Source organism: Adiantum capillus-veneris, chromosome 13, assembly GCF_014529385.1.
Source record: "Adiantum capillus-veneris isolate H3 chromosome 13, ASM1452938v2, whole genome shotgun sequence".
NCBI classification, from domain to species: domain Eukaryota; kingdom Viridiplantae; phylum Streptophyta; class Polypodiopsida; order Polypodiales; family Pteridaceae; genus Adiantum; species Adiantum capillus-veneris.
In genome coordinates, this window is record NC_140943.1 from 92992057 (window position 1) to 93017864 (window position 25808).

General features: G+C 43.9%; 1 protein-coding gene across 1 annotated transcript; it reads right to left on the reverse strand.

The window, feature by feature from the left end:
- On the reverse strand, positions 1-24295 carry LOC147444449 (CDP-diacylglycerol--glycerol-3-phosphate 3-phosphatidyltransferase 2-like). The gene is made up of 7 exons (XM_086527054.1): positions 23898-24295; positions 23238-23335; positions 23112-23162; positions 1488-1601; positions 1333-1389; positions 655-737; positions 1-342 (listed from the first exon to the last, which is right to left on the reverse strand). The coding sequence occupies exons 1-7, from the start codon at positions 24250-24252 to the stop codon at positions 219-221; spliced, it is 882 nt and encodes a 293-aa protein (XP_086383180.1). The 5' UTR covers positions 24253-24295; the 3' UTR covers positions 1-218.
- Positions 24296-25808: the final 1513 nt, after the last annotated feature.

A 25808-nucleotide genomic window follows, 5' to 3' on the forward strand; every position in this document is an offset into this window, starting at 1 on the left:
TAGAAAACGATGATTCAATTTGTTTATTGACAAAAGATTTTACATCATTCAATTTGAATGCCATGTATAATTGCCATCTCAATGTCACGATCAAATAGTACAAATGATTGCACACTGCAAAGTGGAGCAATTTTACAAATGGGCTATGCCCGTATTTGATTCCGCATGGACAAAAAAAAACATTCTGCGGCTCAAAATTTTCATCTTGGGGATGCTAGTTACTTCACCAAGACTCCCCAAATGCCCTTTATGTAGACAGCCAAAGACACAAGGGCGAGTCCAGCTGAAATGTAGAGCAAGCTCACTCCGGCCGCTAGTAACAAGCAATCGATACCATTTTGACTGCACAATGATCATACACAGAAATCTCAATGTCCGCAAGACCAGAAGATATGGCATATATTAGTCTCAGGCAAAATATTTTTGTCTGTATAGACCAGAAAATATGGCATACTAGATAACTATGGCAAAAGCTCAAGGTGGAACCAAACGTAGTGTACCGTATGGATACATATGTACATTACATTGTACAGAACGGTTTGGATCCATATGTACCTTCCAAAAGCTAACCTCAGCAACTACTGAATTCTCTCGAGAAGCATGTAAAATCTAAACGCTTTCAAATACAGAGACGCAGATACAAAGTAGACTTACCAGCCATTAGTGGCGAGAAGAACTGTCAATGCCACCATCTGTGATGCTGTCTTCCATTTGCCCAGTTTATTTACAGCAACGGCCTGTCACATTGAAGTAATCTGAGAGAATGATAAAAAGACAATCCAAAGAGAAAATACTATCTAAACAAGCTTGAGAAATGTATTGATATGGCCTAACATGAAGAAAGTCATGGTTAATGAATCATGAATAGTGTGTTTCTAAAAGTGTGTGCGTGCGTGCGTGCGTGTGTGTGTGTGTGTGTGTGTGTGTGTGTGTGAGAGAGAGAGAGAGAGAGAGAGAGAGAGAAGAAGAGAATTTTAACGTCGTAGGAAACTATCCCAGTAGATCACAAAGATCTATCTGAGTCGTCTTGAACTCAGACCTGTTATTCAAGAGGGAAATGGCATAACCATCTACACACTTGGGTGATAGAAAGGTTATACTATTTCACTCTTCTTATTAACACACCCAGAGAGAGAGAGAGAGACTGCACTCAAGAATTGAGTGGAAAAGATCTTGGTTTTTTCAACCTCAAGAATTTGCATTTAAGAACAAACAATGATATGAAGGTATCCACCTAAAACCATCATTTCCTTACCTCCAAAGCTAAAAATACCAACCAAACACTAAAGCCTTTGCCACCGGCAGGCCAAACAGGTCCAATGCAACACTTACAGCTGAAATGTCGCCACTTTGACTTGCAGCCCATTCACGAACAGCGGACATGGTGATCTGAAACACGCACTCAACAAAATGAGAGTGGATCAATACCATAGTGGCCTTAATGGCAGTCGTGACACTAGTGAAAATATTCCTGAGCAGATACTAGCCTCTCTTCCAATGATTGCCACAGATGGTAAAGGAATAAGCCAAGGAAGCGGCATCGCCCATGAAGCTTGCAGAGGTCTTGTACTCAACAAAACCAAGGTGGTTGCAACCATCAACTGCAGAAGAAGCAGCTAGAATACACTTAGAAAAACATCATCCCAGAACCTTCAGGAACCTTGCACTTTCATAGTATGAACCTTCTTTAAGGTAGCGTGCGTAGGGAATCATGCAAAAAAAATTAGCTTGCACAGGCCATACCTACATACTTGTATAGAATAAGCAAACATAACGTGGAACAGACGTTAAAACACTGGGTATTTTTAGCCTTTTTTGACAAGAAAGGTAGAAACAACATTGGTGTTGTTGATTAAGTTCCACAGTAGGCATACCATAACATGACCTTGAGAGAACTGTAAGTGCTTCATAACCTTTTTATGTGCTAATGTACATGGCATAACCCACTACCTTCAAGTTGGAGAACTAGCAGGAAAGGTGTATTCAGAAAACCAGTAGCATTACTGACTACCACTCACTCCTCTCCCCCCTCACCTCCCCTCCCCCTCCCCCACAACACACACACACACACACACACACACCACAAAATGGCAATAACAAAATAAAACAAGAAAAAGCCCCATGGACATCTCTATACGAAGTAACCAGCCACTCGTAATTGATGTTATTAGTGTGCGTTTGGGGCCAATCTCTCTGGGGATGGAACTACGCTGGGCCGTGTCGTCTCTCTCAGTTGCGATTAAGTTATTTTCAGTTTCTTTCACGTGTCGCATCAGATTCTCGCCTTGGGGTGTCCAAGTCTGTTACATTGGATGACTACTGCCATAGGCTTTGGGATACTTATCTGCCAGTATCTTCGTTTCGGAAGATAACTTTGAGAAACCTGATTGAGCGGTTTTGCTGTGGATGGATTACCTCAATTTAGTAATCAAAGATGTGCTGACGAAATTAGTAGAACACCCACTATCCACAAGAACATTGATTGGCTGCTTGCCAACAAAGCCAAGGAGGCTGAGAACCTGATTCGAAAGATCCACTAGAGCAGTGACGTGATTCCGAGCATTCATCATTAAGGCACTTACAACCTTGGAAACTCGAACACAACGTGCTGCCTGTTTGCCTTTGTCTGGGATAGGAGGTTGGCTGTGGATAGGTTCTGAAATTGTGGTCTCCATGTGAGAATTATGGCGAGGATTTGAAGGATTTGGCTTCTTGGGGCATTCATACCACCTGTGGTCTCCATGACAAATTGTACATAATCCTGTACGGTTGGAGTTGGAGGTTGAAGGAGCTGATGAAGAGGATTGCTGTCCAGAGCACGTATTCGGCCGAAAATCACGACGACCATTCCTTCTATGATTGGGACGATTGTTTCGTCGATTCTGATTATTTGCCGAAGAGGAGGCTCTGGAAGTGGCTGCTTGTCCAGAAGATTGGGGTCGAAAAGAAGTTTGTCTAGCAGAGTATTGTCTTGAAGAGTGAGCTCCTAAGAAAGAACGCTGATTCTGACCACCTTGTCCTTGGTAATTACGTTGTGAAGAGCTTGCAGAATTGGAAACTCGATCACCAGAAAGGAAACTTCTGAGTGGGCGCCGATTGTCACCAAGACGCTCAACATAAGCGATTGCAGCATCCAGTGTGGCAGGGTTAAATTTATGGACATCATCTCGTAGGGAAGGCTCAAGTCCGTCAACAAAACTGTGGAGTTTGTCGGAAGGACTGAGAGTCTCTATCTCAAGAGTTAATTTCTGAAACTCTGAGATGTACGCGGCCAAGGAACCAGTTTGGCTCGGGCGGCGGAGAGAAGACCGCGCGTGGAAATCGGCATTTGTAGCTCCTTTGACTGAGCTTACCAAGCAGGATAAACTTCAATGGACTGAAGAAGCAGAACAGTCGTTCAAAGCCCTTAAACACGCCTTGACGACAACTCCAGTTTTGGCTATTGCAGATCCTACTCAACCTTTTCAGGTCATGACCGATGCGTCAGATCGTGCTTCTGGAGGTGTTCTTATGCAGAATGAGCGTGTCATTGCTTTTGACAACCGCAAATTTTCAGCCATACAAATGAGATACCGAGTTTATGACAAGGAATTTTTAGCCATTGTTCATGCTTACCGCACTTGGAAACACTATCTTCTTGGTGCAGATTCCGTGGTGCAGACAGATCATCAGTCATTGACATACATTTTTACTCAACCTGTGATGAATCCTCGTCAAGGACGATGGATTGAGTTCTTGGCAAATTTTCATATGATTATTCAATACGTGCCAGGCCTTGCAAATGCAATTGCAAATGCCTTAAGCCGCCTTCCTCGAGCCATCAACTTTGCCATTTCCGGTGTGCAGATGGAAATACCTGCTTGTTTCAAGCATGAGTATTTGACAGATCGAGATTTTGGAGATGCATTTCAAGCTCTTAAATCCTCTACTCCGACTCCTGCAGAGATGAATATGTTTGCAGCTTACACCATTGTCAATGACTTGCTGTATTACATTGATCGCATTTGTGTTCCACACAATACACCATTGCGGAAAATTTTGATCCAAGAACATCATGAAGTCCCTTTTGCTGCTCATCCAGGCATCAACAAGACATACAGATTGTTATTTGCAACATATTTTTTGCCACAAATGCAGCAAGATGTTATCAAGTTTGTCAAAGCTTGTCATTCCTATCAAACAATGAAGGCTTCTCGACAACTTCCTCAAGGGTTACTTCATCCTTTGCCCGTACCTCAAGAAAGATGGGAAAGTGTCAGCATGGATTTTATGACTACATTGCCTCGTTCTCAAAAAGGCAATGCACAGATTCTCGTAGTGGTGGATTGGTTTTCAAAGATGGCACACTTTATTCCTTGTAAGAAAGCTGCCTCGACACCAGACGTTGCGCAATTGTTTGTGCAACACATTTTCAGATTCCATGGATTACCAAAGTCTATTGTTTCAGACAGAGATCCAAAATTCACAGGGCATTTTTGGACATCCCTTTTCAAATCCCTTGGTACAAATTTGTTATTCAACTCAGCATACCATCCTCAAACTGATGGGCAGACAGAAAGAGTGAATCAAATTTTGGAAGAAATGCTTCGACATTACATACAAATTTGATTGGGATCATGGGAAGAGTATTTGCCACTTGTAGAGTTCGCATACAATAACTCTATCCATTCAGTAACTGGCATGACTCCATTCCAAGCAGCTTATTATGGGCATACTCCTCTTATACCGACAAACTTTGTTCTTCAACACAAAGTAGCTCTAGCAGATCGGTTGGTTCAAGAAATGCAAGAGGTACTTATTCAAGTACGTGACAAGTTGGTTCATGTCCAACAAAAGTACCAGAAACAAGCCAATAAGCATCGACGACATGCAGATTTTCAAGAGGGAGATTTGGTTTTATTATATGTAGCACCTCATCGCTACAAAACTGTGAAATCGGTCTTTCCAAAGTTGCGCCCTCGCTTCTATGGACCTTTCAAAATAATCAAGAAGTACTCAGTTGTCAGTTACAAGTTGGAACTTCCACTCTCATGGGAAAAACTTCATCCAACTTTCCACATTTCTTGGCTCAAACAATACATACAAGGAGATTCGCCAATTCCAGATTTATCTTCTTATGTGCCAGAAATTGAAGATGAACACATAATTCTTGTTCCAGAAAAGATTCTTGATGTAAGACAAAAAGAAACAAGACGAAAGATCACAACAAAAATTCTTATCAAGTGGATGGATCTTGATGAGTCAGACTCAACTTGGCAGACGGATGAAGATATGCAGCAGTACCCAAACCTCCTTCAAGAATTCTTTGAAAAGCGGAAGACTTTCATCTCAACACGGGATTTTAATGTAAATGGGAGGGAATGTCACAATTGTGACTTGTTGCACTCTTCTTGATTCATTACAGATGCAGATGCAAAGTGTGACTAACCCAGGAGGACTCCTGTTCTCGAATGGTCACACCCCTTCGCCCAAAAGACATACCTCTTCGCCAAAAGCCACACTCCTTCGACGACTGGTCACACCCCTTCACCGTACGGATGCGACTCTTCACCCAATGGTTGCAGCTCTTCGCCGAAAGGATGTGTCTTTTCGCCTAAAGTCATGTCTCTTCACAAAGAGACATGCCTCTTCACTAATGACTATTCAATTCCTATAAAAGGAACCCTTGTATCACACTTTCAATCAATCAAACACAGAGTCTTCTAAGTCTTGTTCTAAGTTCAGTTTCAGTTTCTTAAGTCTTAATCATGAGTTTAAGTACTTAATTAAGGATTAGTGACTAGAATCCTTACAGGGAGACCGGATGATGACAGCTCATCACAGCGGTAACTTTTGGCATAGACACTGCTAATAGCCCAAAAGGTTCAAGGTACAGCTCTCTCTAAAGAGAATTTGTGATGTTCTCCTCCTCCATCCACTTTGCATCGAGGGCCAAAAAGTACCCTGGAACAAATTATCGTGGTGGACCTAGCTTACCTTTCTGCATGCCCTATGACTTGTTGGTAGCTTTGCTGGCCTCCTTGTCCTTGGCACCTCATTCCGGCTATATGGAATTCTCTAATCTACCAGTCGGTTCCCTTTACTTTCTTTCCTTGTGCCCCGAGACATGTGGTAGCCTTGCTGGCCTCCCCTATTCGCTGGCACGTCAATCTCAGTCGTCGGAACCCTGTGACGCACTATCATGATTCATCTCATCCCTTTCTTCTTAAAAATCCTTTAATGAACTTGCATCTAGTTCCCTTATTTCCTCAGAGCCCTCGGATGTGCTACCATCTGATTCCCGTATTGCTCTAGAATCGTGTGAGGAAATGTCATCCGGTTCCCCTGATTCATTCCCGACACTGGAAGACTCTTGCCCGGTTGACGAGGATATTGACCTAGTCATGGGATAAGTCAATGCATTCCAAATCCTTGCTTAGCATGTCCCATAAGTCTCTAAATAGAGTCAGACTTCAGTTTCAAACAACATTGTTGTATCTCTTTCGGCAAACCATAAGAAAACCGCTCAATCTAGTCCCTTACGTAATCGTTCAAAACGAGGACACTGGCAAATAAGTATCCCAAAACCTCTGGCAGTAGTCATTTAACATGTTTTTCTTATCCTCCGATGATGCCAAGCCATGATGACATCTTCATATTCGTCCAATATCTAAGTTGACGTGAAAATTCTATTGAATTTTACCCACGTCGTAGGTGCTTCTCTGCGTAACAACAGAGTAGACCACCATGTCTGTGCATTTCCTTTCGAGTATGATGCTACCCTTCGCACCCTTGAGCTTTCCGAGAACCAATCTCCTGAGAAGGCGACGTCAAACAGCTGTATAAACTCAAGGGCTCGATGGGTCTCCTCGTAGCTTGAAAACGTGTCAAACCTCGCGGCTTGACCCCCTCCCTTGAACTTTTAGGTCTTCTTGCTCATCTATTGTCAGGTGCAGCGGAAGTGAATCTTGAACTTTGCTTAAGATGAGTGCTCCGTTCTTTCCTTGAGTGATACAGAACACTGCCAAAGCTCTGATACCAATGTAAGGTGCAGCGGAAGTCAATGTTGAACTTTGCTCAAGATGAGTGCTCCGAACTGTGCTCAAGGGTTCCTTTTACTTACGAAAGGGAGAGTCTTCCGTTCCTTTAGTGAGAGAGTGCAAATGATCACAAACAAAATGGGTAAACACTGTGCATGAAGGTACTGAGACTGAGAGATAGAGAGAGAAGAAAACGACACCAGAATGTTGTCAAACCCTCCTCCGAAGGCCCCACTCTCTATGGCGAGAGCGGTCTACTATTGATTGCACAAATCTCGTACAATTATCTAAATGCAATGGTCTTGCCGACGATGTCGACGACGATGATGGCGACGACGAAAACGCTAGGGGCTGAAATCTGCAAATCTTGTATCTGCTGAATACTGACTCTATGTCAATGATGACGGCGATGATGACGACGCGCTGAAAACGCAGATGCTGAAATCTGCGAATAGCGGGCTGAAACTGCAAACGCTTGTTGATATGACCGTGCGGCGAGGATCTGCTACATGAAGGTGAGATCTGCAAGGTTCGGGGGCTGCGGTGCGGAGTCGTAATGCTGAAATCTGAAAACGTTGATGCAGAAAGGCTGAATTGTCCCTGGAAACTGCAAAACGCTAGGCTGAATTGGTGGTGCAAAAACGCTAGGCTGAATTGAGCATCTGTTGCAAAAACGTAGTTGAATCTGCTATCGCCAGGTTGATCTGCACAACTGCTGAAAAACGCTAGGCTTCTTCTGCTGTTGATGAAAAACGTTGGCCGGTCTTTGGTGGCTGAAAACGCTAGGTCCTCTTGCCGGTCTTACTGAGAAGGTGCACTTCAGTGGGTGGCTGCTGCCTCTTTTGCCAAAAAGTGCTAGCGCTAGGTTTCTTATATATTATCTTGCTAGAATTGCCCTACCCAGTTTCCCAAGAAAGTCACTTAATAATAATAAGTGAAAATGGCTAAAATAGGGAAAATAGGTATGTGCATTGTAAAAATGCTCCTGATAAGTTCTGATGGTATTCTGATGATCATGTTGTGTGCAACCAGAGGTTATGCATCTACTCTAGTGTTTGGACATGCATGATCTGCGAACAGACTCACAAAAGTACCAGAACACTTCCTAGGCTAACTGAACTGAACCCTAGACATGAAGTAGCTTGTCCATGTACACATAGGGTTGAAGGTGCACGTGACATCTATTCACTATCAAAGACGACGAGCTCTCCTCCTCTAAACTACTAGATGGCGTCTAGACCTTTTCAGAAGTCTGTTTTTCTTGCTTTTTCTCCGCGTCTTTCGCTTTTTCTCTTCCTCACAGGGATAAAATGGGTCTGCTTGTTGAACCTACAGATAATGGTCCGTATACCATCATTCCCTGCCAGCGTTCTTGAAAGATCAAAGATAAAGTCCATAGCAATGCTTTCCCATGGCTTATCCGGAATCGGCAGTGGTTGTAACAACCCTAGTGCGACCTTTTGGCAAATTATGCATGCTCGCACAAAGGCATCCACATCTCTCCTCAAGGTAGGCCAATAGAAGAATGTCTCCGCTTTAACTGTCGCATCAATACCACGATGCCCTGCATACGGTGGGACAGGACTCTCTTCCATGACCTTATGTCACAATGGCCTAGTGACACAAAGTCTTCCATGCATCATCATAAAACCATCTCTGAGGAGGTAGTGCTCATGATGTTGCCCCTCTTGCAACTGTTCAAAGATCCTTGCAAAATCTTCATCAATAGCATATTGTTCCTTCATATCACCTAACTCATGATGATAAGGAATTGACACAGCTGAAATATGTGCTTTCTTGATAACGCATCAGCCACAACATTCTTCTTGCCTTCCACATGCATACTCTGGAAGTGGAGCATGGAAAGAATGTTTGCCCATCGCATATGCTTTTCGGATAACTTTGACTGTGTCAAGAAGTATCGCAAGGTCTGATGGTCTGTCTGGACAACAAAATCATCACCTAAAAGGTAGTGCTTCCAGCTAGAAAGCGCATGAATCACAGCCAAGAGCTCTTTCTCATAGACTTGCATAGTCTCTCTGGCCCTTGCAAAAATCAGCTTTCATAAGCTACTACCCGTTCGTCTTGCATTAGCACTGCTCCGATGCTACTGCCACGCGTCACACTGGACCACAAATGACTTCCTGAGATCTGGTAAAACTATTACTGGATCTGAAGTCAACTTTTCAACACTAAAAGCTGAAATCTTTTTTGGGTCCATCTAAAAGTGACCTCTTTCTTTTGCAAAGCGTGAAGAGGTGATGCTATCTCTGCAAAATTCCTCATAAACCTTCTATAGTAGGAACACAATCCCAAGAAGCTTCTGACATCGTGCACAGTCTTCAAGTATGGCCATGTCTTAATAGCTTCGACCTTTGCGGGATCCATTCTGACACCATCCTTTGAGACTATGTAGCCAAGAAAGTGGATCTCTTCCAGAAAGAATTCACTTTTCTTAGGATTGACAAGTAGCCTGTGTGACTGCGCAGCTCTTCGAACACAATGGTCAAGTGACGCCTATGCTCTTCATTCTTCGAATAGACTATCATGTCATCGAAGAACGTCCCAACAAATTGTTGATGCGAGCGGAAAATCCGGTCCATCATTCAATTGAACGTAGTAGGAGCATTTGTTAGACCAAACGACATCACTGGAAACTCATAAAGACCAAATGTCGTTCTAAACGCAGTCTTGTGCACATCGTCTGGCCTTATACGAATCTGATGGTACCCACTCTTTAGGTCTATCCTGCTGAAAATTGCAGCACCCTCTGAACGATCGAAAATATCATCAATCCTAGGAATAGGAAACCTATTCTTGATGATATTCTTGTTCAACGCACGGTAATCAATACACATGCGCCATGAGCCGTCCTTTTTCTGCACTAGGAGTACTGGGGAGCAAAAAGGTGAAGAACTAGGCTGAGCCCCTTCTCTAATAACTCCTCAACCTGGCCCATAATCTCTTTCTGTTGCGCCGCGCTAACACTGTAGGGAGGTCTATTTGGTGGGCTACACCCTGGCACCAAATCTATCCGAGGATCCTCAGGTCTCTCTGGCGACAATTGCGACGGTAATGAATCAAAGAAACGGTCACTAAACTCTTCCAAAAATGCTGACCTTACTTTATCTAACACAGATAAATTTGACTCACAATTATATGAGACATCACGTGCAAAAATCAAGTACACAGAAAGATGATTCTTTATTACAAAAGTGATTGCAAAAAGTAGACACAATAGGGGCAGACTCCCCTTTGAGCTTTACATCCAAAACATGAGTTTTGCCCCTATGCTGAAGAGTGATCGTCTTGCCGAAGGCATCCAGCACGCCATGCACTCTAAACATCCACGGAATTCCAAGTACCGCATCGCACCCTTCCAATGGCATGATATAAAATTCTTCTGTGTCCACATATGACTGGATATGCAAACACAGCAGGAGTAACACACTCTGAGTGGCCAGGACATGCCAACCCTGCATGCGATGTGTATCCCATTTCTTCAGCTCTGATGCTCAGCTTCATAGCTAGCTCTGGTGAGATAAAGTTTGCTTTGGCAACTGGATCAAAGAAGATGAGTGCCGCTTGATCCCTAACTTTACCCCATGCCCTGCATAAGTCACTGGCATCTGTATTGGGCCTATCACCCACCATATCTGGCACCAAACCTGCCGTGGGTTTAGGCTTCTTGCCTTTCTGGTCCTCTTTATCATCGGAGTCAGCTGGTCTTTTCCTTTGTGGACAACTGGTAGCAAAGTGACCATGCTGCTCGCATATAAAGCATTTGTTTTCAGCCATTAAGACCTTCTTTTCCTCGAGCGACTTGCGCACAAAAGGCTTCCTTTTCTGTTTCTTTGCCTGCACTCCATAAGTCCTGGCTGAATCCTTGTCTTTGGTGGCCTTTTCTAACCCATGTGACGCTTCAAGAGCCGTTTTCACGAAGGGCTTCTTCACTGAATTTTTCTTTTGTTGCCCTCCTTTCTTGTTGCTCGGAAACCCATTGTTCTCTCCTCTCAACAAGGCAAGACCAGTGTTAGCAACTTCCATAAGTTGAGTGAGGGCAGCCACTCTGTTCTTGGTACAGTAATCCCGAAGCCCTTTAGGCAGCCCACAACAATACTTCTCTATCTGCTCTCTCAATGGCACAAATCTGTAGGAGGTCACTAAGAGTAACGCTTTACAAAACCTCCGACTGTACTCCAACAAGCTCTTGCATGTAGCTGAAGTAAGCTGGTGCCAACCTGTCATGACGTCGGCTTCAAATTCATTTGACAACCAAGCAGATGCAAACGTTTGCTTGAAGTAAACCCAAGTGGCAGGTGTGTGTCCTTGCATTAACAATGTCGTCCACCATGTAAGCGCATTGTCCTTTAAGAAAGTGGCAGCTTTCCTGACCTTAGAAGCCTCTGTAAACTTCCCTCCTGCATAAGCTGTATCAAACTGCAGGAGGAAAGTGAGAGCCTTTGCTTTATCCTCGAAGCCACTAAAAGTGCTGAACTTTACAGTTGCACCACCTTCTTTGTAAGCTTTTAGCTTTTTCAGTGCCCCCAAGTTGTCATACGGAATGGTCTGCAACATGGACACTAGGCCTCATCGGCACATCTTGGCCATTAACATTTTGCGTCAGAGGTGCCATATCTTGCTACTGTCCAGAAAAACAAGCCATGCCAAAATGACCCTGTGGCACCCCAAACTGGCCGTGGTTGCACTGAAAACCTTGCTGCATGCCGATACTACCATACATGGAGTTTGGCATCATGCCTTGCATACCCCCAAACACTATTCCTAGCATGTACGGCTGACTTCCAAGCGCATAAACAACCAAGATGTATGTAACAGACTTGGACACTCCAAGTCAAGAATCAACCGCGACAGCACCAAATAACCACTTCAAAACAATTCACAGATCACAATAGATTTGCACTGGCCCGGCGGAGTTCCGTGCCTAGAGATATTGGCCCCAAAGACTGGCGCCCCTTTCGGTATTTCTTTTTGTATTAATCAATCATCAAAGTACAAGAGAGAGGTAGGGTTTCACTCTCAGACTCTGCGTCCAGATGCTCTGAGAAGTGAGGCCTTCACTAATTTAAAGGTTACAAGGGATGCCCAAAAGCAGAGCCCCAAAAGCTTCAAATCAAAAGCAATTGCTCTCTCTCTCTCACAGAGAGTCAAAACATAAAAGCAAAATCATTCTCTCTCTCTTTTTCATTTAAGTAGAGAAAAAGTGAAATTTACGTCGCTCATCATTTTCCAAAAAAATAATAATAATAATAATCAGCCTCCGCGATTTCCGGAAATTAGGGTTTCTAGCAAAAATTAGGGTTTGCAGAAATTAGGGTTTCTGTTGTCCGCCACGTCATCACTTTGTGACATACCCCCCTCTTGAAAGCATTGTAATCGACCGCGATTACGCCTGCAAAACCGACAAAAGCCATAAACCGTCTTAGCAGACACTGACTGTTAGTACCTACGTACTAGGAACACACATCTAGCACATGTACAAAATCGACAGTCACATCACACGACATCACAGGACATCACATGACATTCAACATTCATTCGGATCTTAGACCATGATTTATCGGCAATGTAGCTAGCAATCACATCTAGGTCCAATCGGGACCTCATCGATGTCCGATTGACTAACCCCTATTGCAACCATGTCTATTCGAGATCAATCAAACCAAAATGCTGCAGTCATTTCGGCTATCAGTTCCTGCACTCACAAGAAGTCAAGAACAAATCAGTATCATAATCAGGAATTCCATTTCATAAAGTCATCCAGCAGAATACTGTCAGCTCTCAGTATCCCTAAAGCTCAAAGAGACATCAGTGAGTTTAGTATCAAAATCGAGGCATCTGTTGACAAAGGAGTGGAGTGACTCCCCTCTTGTGCATCCCACTGCACCAGATCTCCGGCCAAGCTGACTTCTAGGTTCCGTTTGGAGTAGACTATGCTAAACCAAAACATCGAGGTAAAGTTTCACAATCTGAGGAGTATCTACTAGGTCCTCCTCCTCCATCCACTTCGCATCAAATGCAGGAAAGTTCTTGAACTTAACCAAGAACCGCCTTCGGACTTTACCTTTCTTCGTATCATTATGTGCCAAAATCTGTTCAAGAACAAGGATCTCCTCGTTTTCTTCCACTTTGGGTTGCTCATCAGGCTCCCCATCATCAGGCACATCACCCTTAACAGGTTTCAAGAGACTCACATGCAATGCACTGTGAATCCTCCAAGTATCTGGCAGTTTCAATCGGAAGGAGACATCATTTATCTTGTCAGTAATCTGGAAAGGTCTGTAGTATCACATACTAAGCTTTGGAAAAAGCCTCTCCTTTCCCTTTTTCTTTCTTAGGCATGCCTTCTCAAAAGTAAGAGCACCCAATCATCCTCCTTCAGTTTCCAGTCGCGACAATGGCGATCCGCTGCCTTTATCTGTCGTTCTTGAGACTTCTGCAAAGTCTCGCGAACCTTGGCAAAAGCCGTATCCAAGTCTCGCGAATATTCATCCGCTTCAAATTTCTAATCTTTCGTGCTCAGGAAGGATGGAACCTTCGCAGCAGTTTCAACAATCTCACATGGCGTCTTCCCCGTCGAAGAGTGTATCGTGTTATTGTAGGCAAATTCCACCAAAGGTAAGTTCTTTTCCCATTGAGTCTTCTGATGCGAGATACAAGACTTCAATAAATCTAAAATCACTGAATTGGCAATATCAGATTGCCCGTCAGTCTGCAAGTGGAACGATGACGAGAACTGCAACCGCGTGCCAATGTTCTCCCAAATTGCCTTCCAAAACAAACTCATAAATCTGGGGTCTCTGTCGGAGACAATCGTCTCAGGCGTGCCATGTAATCGGAAAATCATCGTGATCATTCTGTATTCTCGGGAGATCAAAAAAAAATGAAATCCATTTCAATATTTTCCCAGGGGCGGGTGGGTATGGGTAAAGGCTGTAACAATCCCTGTGCCTTATGCCTGTCAAACTTGACCTTCTGGCATACCAAGCAACTGCGCACAAACTCTTCCACATCCTTCTTCAGTCTCCGCCAAAAGAAATCTCTCTCTACCCCTTTCATGGTGGTAGCAATGCCGCGGTGACCCGTAAAAGGTGGACAGTGGCAATCAGTCATAACCTTTTCCCTCAACGGCTGTGTAACGCACAACATAGTCTTTTTCATCAAGTAGCCTTCCCGAAGGGAGTATCCAGCTATTGTCTCCCCATCCCGTATCCGTGTGAAAATATCTGCAAAATCTGTATCTGTGGCACACCGATCGACCATATCCTCGAAGCTCCTATGATGTATCGCGGAAATAGCCAGAACCAACGGTTTTCGAGACAAAGCATCTGCGACCACATTCTTCTGCCCCTGCACATGGACAATCTGGAAGTGAAACTGTGACAAGATGTTCACCACCGCATCTGCTTTTCCGAAAGCTGCTTCTGTGACAAGAAGTAGCGCAAACTTTGATGGTCTGTAAAGATAGTAAAATCCGCTCCGAGTAGGTAATGCCGCCACTGAGTAAGAGCGTGGATAACCGCCAAAAGCTCTTTCCCATAGATCTGTGCTGTCATCTCCGGCATAGAGAACAAACGACTCTCGTAAGCTATGACATGGCCTTCTTGCATCAAGACCGTACCCAGACTACGACCACAAGCATCACAAAATACTTCAAATGACTTCTGCAAGTCCGGCAAAGTCAAATCTGGTCCTGTAGTGAATTCCTCTTTCAATGTTTGAAAGGCAGTCACCTCTGTGGGTCCCCACGAAAAAGGTACTCCTTTCTGTGTCAAGGTATGCAAAGGGGAAGCAACCTCTGCAAACTTTCGTATGAACCGCCTGTAGTACGAACACAGTCCCAAGAAGCTTCTAACTTCATGGACATTCCTCAAATCGGGCCAATCACGGATAGTCTCTATCTTGGCCGGGTTCATTTGCACTCCTGCTGTTGACACAATGTGTCCCAAAAAATGTATCTCTGGTAGGAAAAATTCACTTTTCGTAGCATTAATCACTAATGTGTGATCTCGTAATGCCTGAAAGACTTGAAGCAGATGATCTCTGTGTTCTGCCTCATTCTTGGAGAAAACAATGATGTCATCAAAGAAAGTGCCAACAAATAGCCTGTACTCTCGAAAAATCCTATCCATCATCCGGTTAAATGTCGCAGGAGCATTGGTTAAGCCAAAAGGCATCACCAAAAACTCAAATAACCCAAAAGTCGTCCGAAAAGCTGTCTTGTAGACATCTCCTGGCGCTATCCTGATCTGATGATATCCACTCTTCAAGTCAATCCTGCTAAAGCACGAGGATCCCTGTAACCTGTCGAGTATATCATCGATCCTAGGAATCGGAAATCTGTTCTTGATGGTGATTTCGTTGAGAGTGCTATAATCGATGCACATTCTCCAAGATCCGTCTTTCTTCAAAACCAACACCACTGGAGAGCAATACGGTGAAGTACTAGGCTGGACAAGACCCTTTCCCAAGAGGTCTTTCACTGAGTTCATAATCTTTTCATTCTGTACTCGGCTCACACGATAAGGTGGCCGATTCGGTGGCATGCTTCCAGATATCAGATCAATGGTATGATCTTCAGGCCCTCTCACAAGCAATCGGCATGAGCGTGGAGAAAAAAAATCTTGGCGTTCTTTTCTTCAGGTCAAAACATATTCAACTTTTATCCATCGTTCAATTCTCCCAAAAGAATGAGTAAGAAAACTGAAGTTCATCAAGTACAATCTCTAAGCCCTTCATTTATCAAAGTCGCTTTCTCGGCCCGGTAGTCAACCACGGCGTAGTTCTTGTGGTACCAAGGGATCCCGAGTAGAACGTCACTCGCGTGCCCTGAACACCCCTGTCATTGCAAACGAAGTTTGCCAATGCTCGGTGTAATGGCAACATCCCATCCGGGTGCCAGTCAAACTACCTCCGCCTGTGGCATCAGTCTGTCGGGCGTAGTTCCAAATCGAGCTGCCAATTCCAAGTGAAAAGAAGTTGGCCTTGGCTCCTTCAAAAGAGCTTCCTGATCCTTCACTTTGCCCCGAAAGCGGCAAAGTTTGTACTTTCATTCATTAGATTCGGTGCAGGTCCCACGCCATGTGGTACCACTTCTACTTTTCTATCTGCCTTTTCTGCCACATTCCTCAGCTGCTCTCGAACTCTCAGATCTGTCGTCGTCTTTATCATTCTGTTCTTTCTGTGCCTTATCACGGCACTTTGCGGAAATATGTCCATGTTCCCCGCATCCAAAGCACTTCCCCTCTCTGATGAAGCGAGCTCTCTCTTCAGGAGTAAGCTTGGGTTGTGCATCCTTTTTCTCTGGCTTGCTCTTTTTCTTTCTATTTTCATTCCCAGAAGTCTGTTCGGCTCGATGTGTCATGGCCTTATCTGTGGGGTAGGTCAAACTGCCAGAGTGAATGGCAAAGCCCCGCTTCGCATGACTCATCAACTCCTGAATAGAAGCTGACTTCTGTTTCAAGCAGTGATCTCGGATCTCTGTAGGTAGACTCAAGGTAAACCGCTCAATCTGTTCTCTGAACGAGATCTTCTTGAATGAAGAGGCGGGTAGAAAAGAGTTCCAGAATCTTTCACAATAAGCATTGATTGTATCTTTCTTGGTCATCCGAAGATGGTTCCAAGCAGCTCGTACATCTCGTTCATATTCTTGCGTCAACCAAGAAGAAATAAAAAGCTTCTTAAATTTAAGCCATTTAACTGGTGCAATCTTGTTTAAAAGAAGCGTGGACCACCAAGTACGAGCATTCCCCTTAGAGTAAGAGGCAGCTCTCCGAATCTTGGAGTGCTCTGAATAGCGTCCTCCCGCGAAAGCGATGTCAAACTGCTGAAAAAAGACACAGCCTTCGAAGCATCCGAGTATCCTGTAAAAGTATCAAACTTGATCGAGTGGCCACCTTCCTTAAACTCTCGGACTTTCTTGCTTTTATCTTCGAGAAAGTCATACTGGTTGGCTTTGTAAAAATTCTTCTTGTTCGCATAAAACTTTCCGTCATCGGAATCTGAGCTGTCTGTAGACGAGTCCTCAGTAGAACTGTCAGTCTCTGGGCGAGATGTAGCCTTCTTTGCCTTTTTCTTTCCCTTTCCAAAGCGTTGCTTCTTGCTTCGCTTTTTACCTTTTCTGTCTTCTTCGCTCGAATCCGAGGAGCTAGAAGAACTGTCAGAAGAAGAAGAAGAAGAACTGGGTAGGTCTTCAAACTTGACGCGCTTCTTCAATTTCTTTGCCTTGTCAAATGTCGACAAGGCGACCCAAATATCCCAGGAAGTCAGTGCCTTTCTTCTGCTTTTTGCCGTGCTTTTTGGCTTTCTTTTGCGTGTCAAAAAGCTGAGCAATCCGTGCATCAACCACGTTCTCCAGTTCCTGCTCCATATATTTTCTTGGAGGCAAAAGGTTTCTTGAGAGCGGGTTTCGGGAGTGGTGTTGTGGTTCTCTGCCACTCCATCTGTACCTCTTCCAAAGAGATCTGGTTCATATATTTTGCCATCTTCGGGTCCTTGGCAAAATTGAGCATCATCTTTGTTGCATCGCTGATCAGCTGGCGACGCTCTATCTCTCGCTGCTCCGCCTAAGTAGGCCAAGGCGGGCCATACTCTCTGCCTGAATCTTCGTTGTGATCCCAGCCCGCATCTCCAGATGCAAAAGGAGTCGACTGATCATTGCCTAAAGCCATAGGTGCCGCGGAAAAAAAATTCGGGGGTCGGATTTCCCGTAAAAGAGAAATCGGCCGTGCTCTGATACCACTGTAACAGACTTGGACACTCCAAGTCAAGAATCAACCGCGACAACACCAAATAACCACTTCAAAACAATTCACAGATCACAATAGATTTGCACTGGCCCGGCGGAGTTCCGTGCCTAGAGATATTGGCCCCAAAGACTGGCGCCCCTCTCGGTATTTCTTTTTGCATTAATCAATCATCAAAGTACAAGAGAGCGGTAGGGTTTCACTCTCAGACTCTGCGTCCAGATGCTCTGAGAAGTGAGGCCCTCACCACTAATTTAAAGGTTACAAAGGATGCCCAAAAGCAGAGCCCCAAAAGCTTCAAATCAAAAGCAATTGCTCTCTCTCTCTCACAGAGAGTCAAAACATGAAAGCAAAAGCATTCTCTCTCTCTTTCTCATTTAAGTAGAGAAAAAACGAAATTTGCGTCGCTCATCATTTTCCAAAAAAATAATAATAATAATAATAATCCGCCTCCGCGATTTCCGGAAATTAGGGTATCTGGCAAAAATTACGGTTTGCAGGAATTTTAGGGTTTCTGGCAGAAATTAGGGTTTCTACTGTCCGCCACGTCATCACTTTGTGACAATGTACCGCGGGTGGTGGAAAAGAAACCAATTCCCTGTACCCAAGATGTACCGTGGGTGGTGGAAAAACTGTTCCCTGTCCATTCAAGACAACATGCGGGCTCTGAAAGGTGGCGGACTAAACTGGCATAACCTATGGAATAGGCGTTCTAGCCACCTGTTCAAGCACGGGAGGAACCTGTTTTGGAGCCCTTGACTCCGCAACATGCGAGTGTTCCCTATCCTGATGAGTCACATAAAGTACTTGGGGTTGAGCCTCAACACGCTCTGTACGCGATGTAGGTTGCCTATTTTGCTGTTGCACTGGTGGCGCTTGCAAGAACCCCATAAACCTTGGATTTTGCACGAGTTGCGAAAAGACATTCACCGTGGCAACTAACTGAGTCCTGAACGCATCATCCTCAAGTTGCCATGTCATAAAGCCTTGTACTAATGGAGGGACATTCACATTAACAGGAGGTACACTCTAACGTGGCCGTGAGCTCTCGCCAATCTCGAAGACCATAGCAGTTTCCTTTCTGTCCTTCGAAGAGGAACCCTCTTCCATAATGCCCTTCCCTTTGTCGGCCGTAGTGTAATCCCGTGTTCCTGTAATCTATGTCTTTACCCAAAACTACCGAGGCTCACTTCTTAAGGAAACAGTGATTGATGTCCCGGCAACGGAACCTTGAAACCGGCCCGTGGGGCGGTAGGCTTTGGCTTTCACCCGAAATTCTTTACTTTACTTTAGACACACACATTGAGAGAGTACTTTGCAAAAGGAACCTGCAACGGGAATTAACACTTAAGTACGCACACGGCTAGGAAGCTAGAATGCTCTGAGCAGACACCGACAATTTGTAGGCCCCAAAATTGGCCCTTTTAGTATTTCTTTATACTTTGAGAGGGTAAATTACAAAGTAGAGTCCTGGGAATTCTTTACCTATATCCAGCTAGATACCACCTTTTTTGGCCAAATTTCGACAACACAACAACCCAAAACTTGCACGAAACCGATTCCCCTGCTGGAACTCACTTCCACCGGCATAAACCCTCTGATTCCTGCCCAAAAACAGTAAATTCAGCACGCTGTATTTACTGGTTTTTGCCCTGTTTTCAGCCCTAAACAGTCCCCGAACTATCCTTTGCCAATGGGGCACTGTTCCCAATGGTTCTGGCGTCCGCATGGCTAAAAGACAATCAAATTACAGCGCATACACAGCGCTGAAAACGCGCCTGTACGGTGAGGTTACGACCCTCACCGGTGCCTGCTTTGGAGTAGCAAACCTATAGGCCCCAAAATTGGCGCCCCTTTCGGTATTTCTTTATACTTTGAGAGGGTAAATTACAAAGTAGAGTCCTAGGAATCCTTCACTTGTATCCAGCTAGATACCATCTGTTTTGGCCAAATTTTGGTTGCATAACAGCCCCAAAAATTGCGCGAAACCAATTCCCCTACTAGAACTCACTTCTGTTGTCATATACCCTCTGATTCCTGCCCAAAAATAGTAAATTCAGCACGCTGTGTTTACTGGTTTTTGCCCTACTTTCAGCCCCAAACAGTCCCCTAACTGTCCTCTGCCAGTGGGGCACGATTCCCAAGAGTTCTGGCGTCCGTGTGGCTGAAACACAGTCAATTTACAATGCATACACAGTGCTGAAAACACACCTGCACGGTGAGGCTATGACCCTCACCGGCGCCTACTTTGGAGTAGCAGCTAGCTACCCCTGTTCCTGCTCAAGGAGGCTCTTGCCTCAGCACAAAAGCATGAAACCACACAGTTGTACATCAGTCAAATGAAGAGCCCTGGCATCACATAACTGCACGTAGGGGAGAGAGAGAGCAGTGTGTAGTGTGCAGGGCATCACTCTAGCACCACACTGTACATGAGAGGGAAAGAAAGCACTCCATAGCTCTTAACCTGTGACAAGTTCTCAATGAAGCATCCCCCAGCATAAATCGAGCATCCCCTCTTCTGCCCTTGACCTATAATGCATCTGTGAACAAATAGATGCAAAAGAGGAAGATTTCCATGGTTGTCAAAACCTGTGTATCGCTGAAAACGCAGCAAAACAGCCTTGTAAACACACATCTGATGCCTTCCAATGCTGAAAATGAGCTCCTTGGACCTAGGTAAAGTCATGGGAAGCTCAAAAATGGAGAGAAATGGATGAAAATCAAAGTTATCAACCTCCAAAACTACTCGGAAAAGTCAATTACGAGTTATGTTCTCCCAGCCCTGGTAAATTGGCCAAAAAGTGCCACTTGGCACTCATACATGCAATTTCCCCGCATTGGGCTTCCTGTTTAAAAATCTCTCAACTAGTGCATCAGTTGACTTTGCAGCAGAGTAATAAAATGTTCTCCTTGTCATTCTGAAGCTAATGACGCAAACAGATTTCGTGGCCCAAAATAGCAATTCCCTAAATTTTAGGGGATGCTTCCGTTGGGCTCTCATTGGTCATCTGACCATCAATGCCCACTGGGACCGCATCCAAAAATGCAATGTAGCCAAGTTGTCGGGTACTTTGCTTTAGTGACCCCACCTTGACATTGTATCTTTATTAAGTTCACTTCCTCGTATCCATCAACTGCTAAGTGCGACCAACTTCCCGTCTGCGGGTGAAACTACCGTTCACATTGGCCATACAATGTCCGACCATTTACAACTTCAAAAAGAGGGTCTCAAAAATTAAACAAAAATCATTGGAAAGAAACCAACAACTAAGGTTCGCAGTTGCTACGTCCTCGCGACACAGAGTGGCGGAGTTCCACTTCCAGATATCCTAGCCCCAAAGTCTGGCACTCCTTTCAATACTTCTTTTTATAGTGATAAGTCACTTTGCAACCATGCACTAGTATGCTAGAGTGCTCCCAAGGCCTCACTTATAAAGGCTATAGACCTAAAAGCAATTGTTACAAAAAGCCAGGGCAATTCCAAAAGCTACCAAGAAAATTGACACCCAAAAGCCGCTTAGCTGAAAGAAGTGCTACGTCACCATTGTACGATACTACCACATTAGCTTATGAAGCTAGGACATTGTGACGCATTGTTAGGCATACCATGGCATCATCAAAACAATGCTAACATTGCCGTTCGACAACAACTCATTACTCTACAAAAGACGGCAAGCCAATCACCTTATGAGTCAATTGACACAAGGCTCATCTTATTGAGTTTGTGCAATTTCTTTTAGTGGATACTTTGTTTCAGAAGATCGTTTGAGTATTAATTGAACTTGTCTAAATTTGGTTGAACCTTGTTTGGAGATTGTCTGAACTTGTTTGTATTTGATTTGAAATTTGTCCGAAATTGTTTGAACTTGTACGGACTTGGTGATAAACTCACCTTTAGCGCATGAACATGGTCGTAAACTAGCCTTCCGAGGAAGAAATATGCATGTTTTATATTCACATGCTTGAGTTAAACTTAGCGGTAAATTGGTAAAACTTTGGGGGCGATTACTCTTCTGTTAGGGGAATATGTAACAACCTGGTGATGTTGGCATGCCCACACAGAACCGGAAGAGAGGTTTTACAGCGGGACTAAGCGGGACTAACGCCGGCAACGTGGTAGTTAGACGCAAGTTATTGAAAGCATAGGCTTGTTTTTTGCCTTTTGGACTACCAGGTTTTAAAATCATTCGATTTTGATCTTTTTGGGCTTTGTAAAAGCAAGTAGCCAAGGGCCTTTAATTATGAGAACTGAGGGAGCCTCAATTTCAATTTCCTCCCGATAGTTGCATCTGTGAAGAGAAATGCAAAAATTAATCCGTTTCTTGAGCAGACCATGACTTCATGCATACATGCCAATTACCATCCGCACTAGACAGGAACCATGATGAGTAATGGCTAATGACTCCATAAGCCCTCTCAATTGAGGGGAAAGGATATAGATTGTGGCTAAGACAATATAGTCTATCAAGCGCTCACCAATCTCTTGCAAATGAGATTTCATTCCTCCGCCAAAATGCCGCATCCAGATTTGCATACCTTCTCATCATAACTTTCCTTATCCCTATCAAAGTCCGCAGTCGGGTTTGATGACAAAACTAACTATTGGCATCATCATACGGTGTACCCCAGAAATGAAACTTAAAACCAGCAATCACTTTTGCGAAAGGCCCTCACTCACATACATTTGCAAACCCAGACCTTGATAACATGAAACATAACAATAGCATTGTACCATTAGAGACACAAGCTAGAGTGCCAGTCAAAGAGATGCTCAAGCCCCAAATGTGATGCCCCTTGTGGTATTTCTTTATTAATTCATATTGCACATAAAAACCAAGAGACATTACGAGGTTTCACTCTTGACTTTAAGTGCTCTATAGGCTACAAAGGTTGAACTGTAGCAGCTACGCTACGACCAAACAAGTGTTCTTTCAACAAGCTCATTGAGAAACACCCATACAATTCAAACTCCCACTAGAGTGAAACCTGTCTCCAAACAGATCATTTATTATACCTTTTTTTTTATTCCAACATAAAAAAGCTTGGCACACTATCACAATTGCAGATCAATCGAATGGTAAAGTCTTGCATATGATAAAAAGACTGCAAAGTGAATTATGCATAGTTCTTTCTGTGAGTCGAACAATGTAAGACCTGCCACAGACATGAGTAGGGATCTTTGTCTCAATATTACAAAATTAAAAAAACTTCCACATGACCCGAATCTGAAAGAAAAGCCATTAACACCAAACAGGAACCAAATTCAATCATGCTTTGACCATAAATTTTCCAAAATAAACACTTTGTTGCTCACTAAGGACTATACCTTATCAGCAACTGGATCCAAAAATGCTCCAAATGTTGAATGAGATTTCATCTGCAATTACAGAGACTGGCTTGATATTTCTATTCCGGACTCAGATGTTTGGAAACAAAAATTATCATGACTCACCTTTCTTGCAAGAAATCCATCAAGCCAGTCAGTTAATGCTGCAAGCACAAAAATGCCAGCTACCGCCGAGTTTGCCCACCACTGATTTGAATAAAACACTTAGAAACCCAGCACGGTATGTTTAGAAGTGAAGCTTAAGCAAGATCTCAGAACATACATTTGTCCAAGTAAAAGGTCAAAAATGCAATGATACTAGGACGAGGTGGGATTCAAATGTAGCTTGAAACTTTGATTGTTTGTAACTCACGAGCATATCCACCCAGTGTAAAGAAACTGCATGCTTTTGAGTGACCAAAGTTTGTTTAGCAACTACCCAACAATTCAGTGCAAAGCCACCCATGTATCCCAGTTAAAAATGCAATGATATCAGAACGGGGTGGGATTCAAAAAAGTAGCTTGACACTTAAATTGTTTGCAACATAAATGTGACTCGGAGTAAAGAAACTGCATGCTTTTGAGTCACCACAAGTTTTTTTAGCAACTACCCACCAATGCATCCTCATTATCAATCCTTAAGCAAGAAATGACATTCACAGCTGCATTTACATTCGTGTATATTTGTCTAAACACACTACATGCTGTTGTTCAGTCAAGTAGGAGACTGAAAGTGCTGTTAGAGAAACTATGACATTTCTTCACACATTTCACAGAGAGACCTACCGATTATCAAAATGGGGATGGCGGCAATACGACCAAGAGTAAGCATGGTCGGAAGGGTTAACACTTTGGTGTCAGTTTCGAATTCTTCAGCACCATCGCTAAGAAGCTCATTCCGGCCATTCGCCGCTTGGATCATAGCAGCAACTTTCCTTTTGCTGCCCCTGCTTCTGCTCGAAATCGCGAGGTCTACAGGCATAACAAGCGGGGCCGTCTTGCTTTGTTTCGCCCCTGCCTTTCGTGACATACAAGAAGTTTGCGGTGAGCAACACCATGCGCGCAGAGAAACGCGATAAAGAGAGAAGGAAAGAGCGCGAGGTTTGTAGAAAGAAGCGTCGGTGATGGAGCTACAAGCCATGGCATGCGCTTAGGCCACCTTACGAAAGCGATGCCTTTTCTTATGAAGTTAGTAGGCCTAGGTCCACCATTTGATTATTAGAGTTATAGCTCCAGGCATTCTCGCCCGGTCAGATACAAGCGAGACTCTGCGGGCGTCACCCAGCCGCATCGAACCCATGACCCTGGTCAGGGAGTTTGCATGCTCAACAAACTGGGGTAGCTCCCATCGATAGCTTGAACAGTCTTATGAAGTTAAAAGGTCCACCATTTGATTATTAAAGATTTAGAGTTATAACTTGAACAGTCTTATGAAGGTCCACCATTTGAGTATTTCAGCATGATTCAGGAGCAATTTTTAGTACTACTTCTCATTAATACTTAGTAGGTCCACCATTTGATTATTAGAGAGTTAAGAGTTATAACTTGAACAGTCTTATGAAGTTAGAAGGTCCACCATTTGATTATTAGAGAGCTAGAATTATAACTTGAACAGTCTTATGAAGCTAGAAGGTCCACCATTTGATTGCTTAGTAGGATTAGTACTATCATGTCTGCTCTTCCTAAAATAAAATCATTAGTTTCTTCTCAAGATTCCTTTGACGCGCGGCCACAACTCCGAGCCCTTGTAACCTTGTACTCGTATTGGTCGTCCCGTCTTTGGCGCATGGCCTGATTGCCTCCTCTATGTAGCCCTTCGATTTCGTGTAACCCATCAACCTATGCCTTCGCGAGTACAATTAATCGCTAAACCTCCGGCTCAATCGTAGGACAGCCTTCATGGCTCTAGTTCAGCAAGGGGTTCGATTAGGTCATTGACGTCAAACGTAGATGGCAAGGTGGACAAGACTGTGCTAAAGAAGGTAGCATGAGGATTGGCAGGCAATGTGGGCCGTCCGGGGGGAACTGGGTAAACATAGCACCACTAGTAATAAAGTTGGGAGGGATTTCGGTCCCCCCTCGGCCACGTGGCGGCAACAGATTCCATCGACTAGTGTGACAGCCTAGCATCACACGCAACGCTCAACTCTTAGAGAGAGAGAGAGAGAGAGAGAGAGAGAGAGAGAGGGGGAGGGAGAGAGAGAGAAGTCGCAATGATGCAAAAATTGCATTGTTGCGTAAAGAGCTAGAGTCGTAGATTATGCATGAGGAAGATATGCACACTTTCCTTGATGGGGTCAAGGATATCAATGAGCAACTTATTTCTACAAGTGAAGTCATTTTTGGCAGTTTTCTTGTGCAGATTGTTCTTGATGCTTTGCCAGATTCTTACCAGACTTTTGCTAGTAGTTGGAGACTTATGACCCAAGAAATCCAGAAGTTGTCAAGTTTGATGCATTATGCACATTGATGTTGCAACAGTCACTTTCCAAAAAAAATTAGGACTAGACAGCGTGCAGTTGAACATGCCTTCATTGATGCTAAAAGAAAAGGTGGTAACAGCAATGTAGCCACTTCTCATGGTTCTTCTACGAGTGGTAAATCACCTCTTCCTAATGCTTTTGCTGGTAGCAATTCTTCTGGGAATTCTGGTGAAAAGGGAAAAAAGAAGATGCGTTTCCATTATTGCAAAGCTAA

Bases quoted from the DNA above. Each gene is read 5' to 3' on its own strand.
- LOC147444449 (XM_086527054.1), bottom strand. From the start codon at position 24,252: ATGGCTTGTAGCTCCATCACCGACGCTTCTTTCTACAAACCTCGCGCT. The intron at 23,336-23,897 runs GTAGGTCTCTCT...TGGGTTTCTAAG, and splicing joins CATCCCCATTTTGATAATCG to TGTTTTATTCAAATCAGTGG. The intron at 738-1,332 runs GTAAGTGTTGCA...TCAATGTGACAG, and splicing joins AAAGTGGCGACATTTCAGCT to GCCGTTGCTGTAAATAAACT.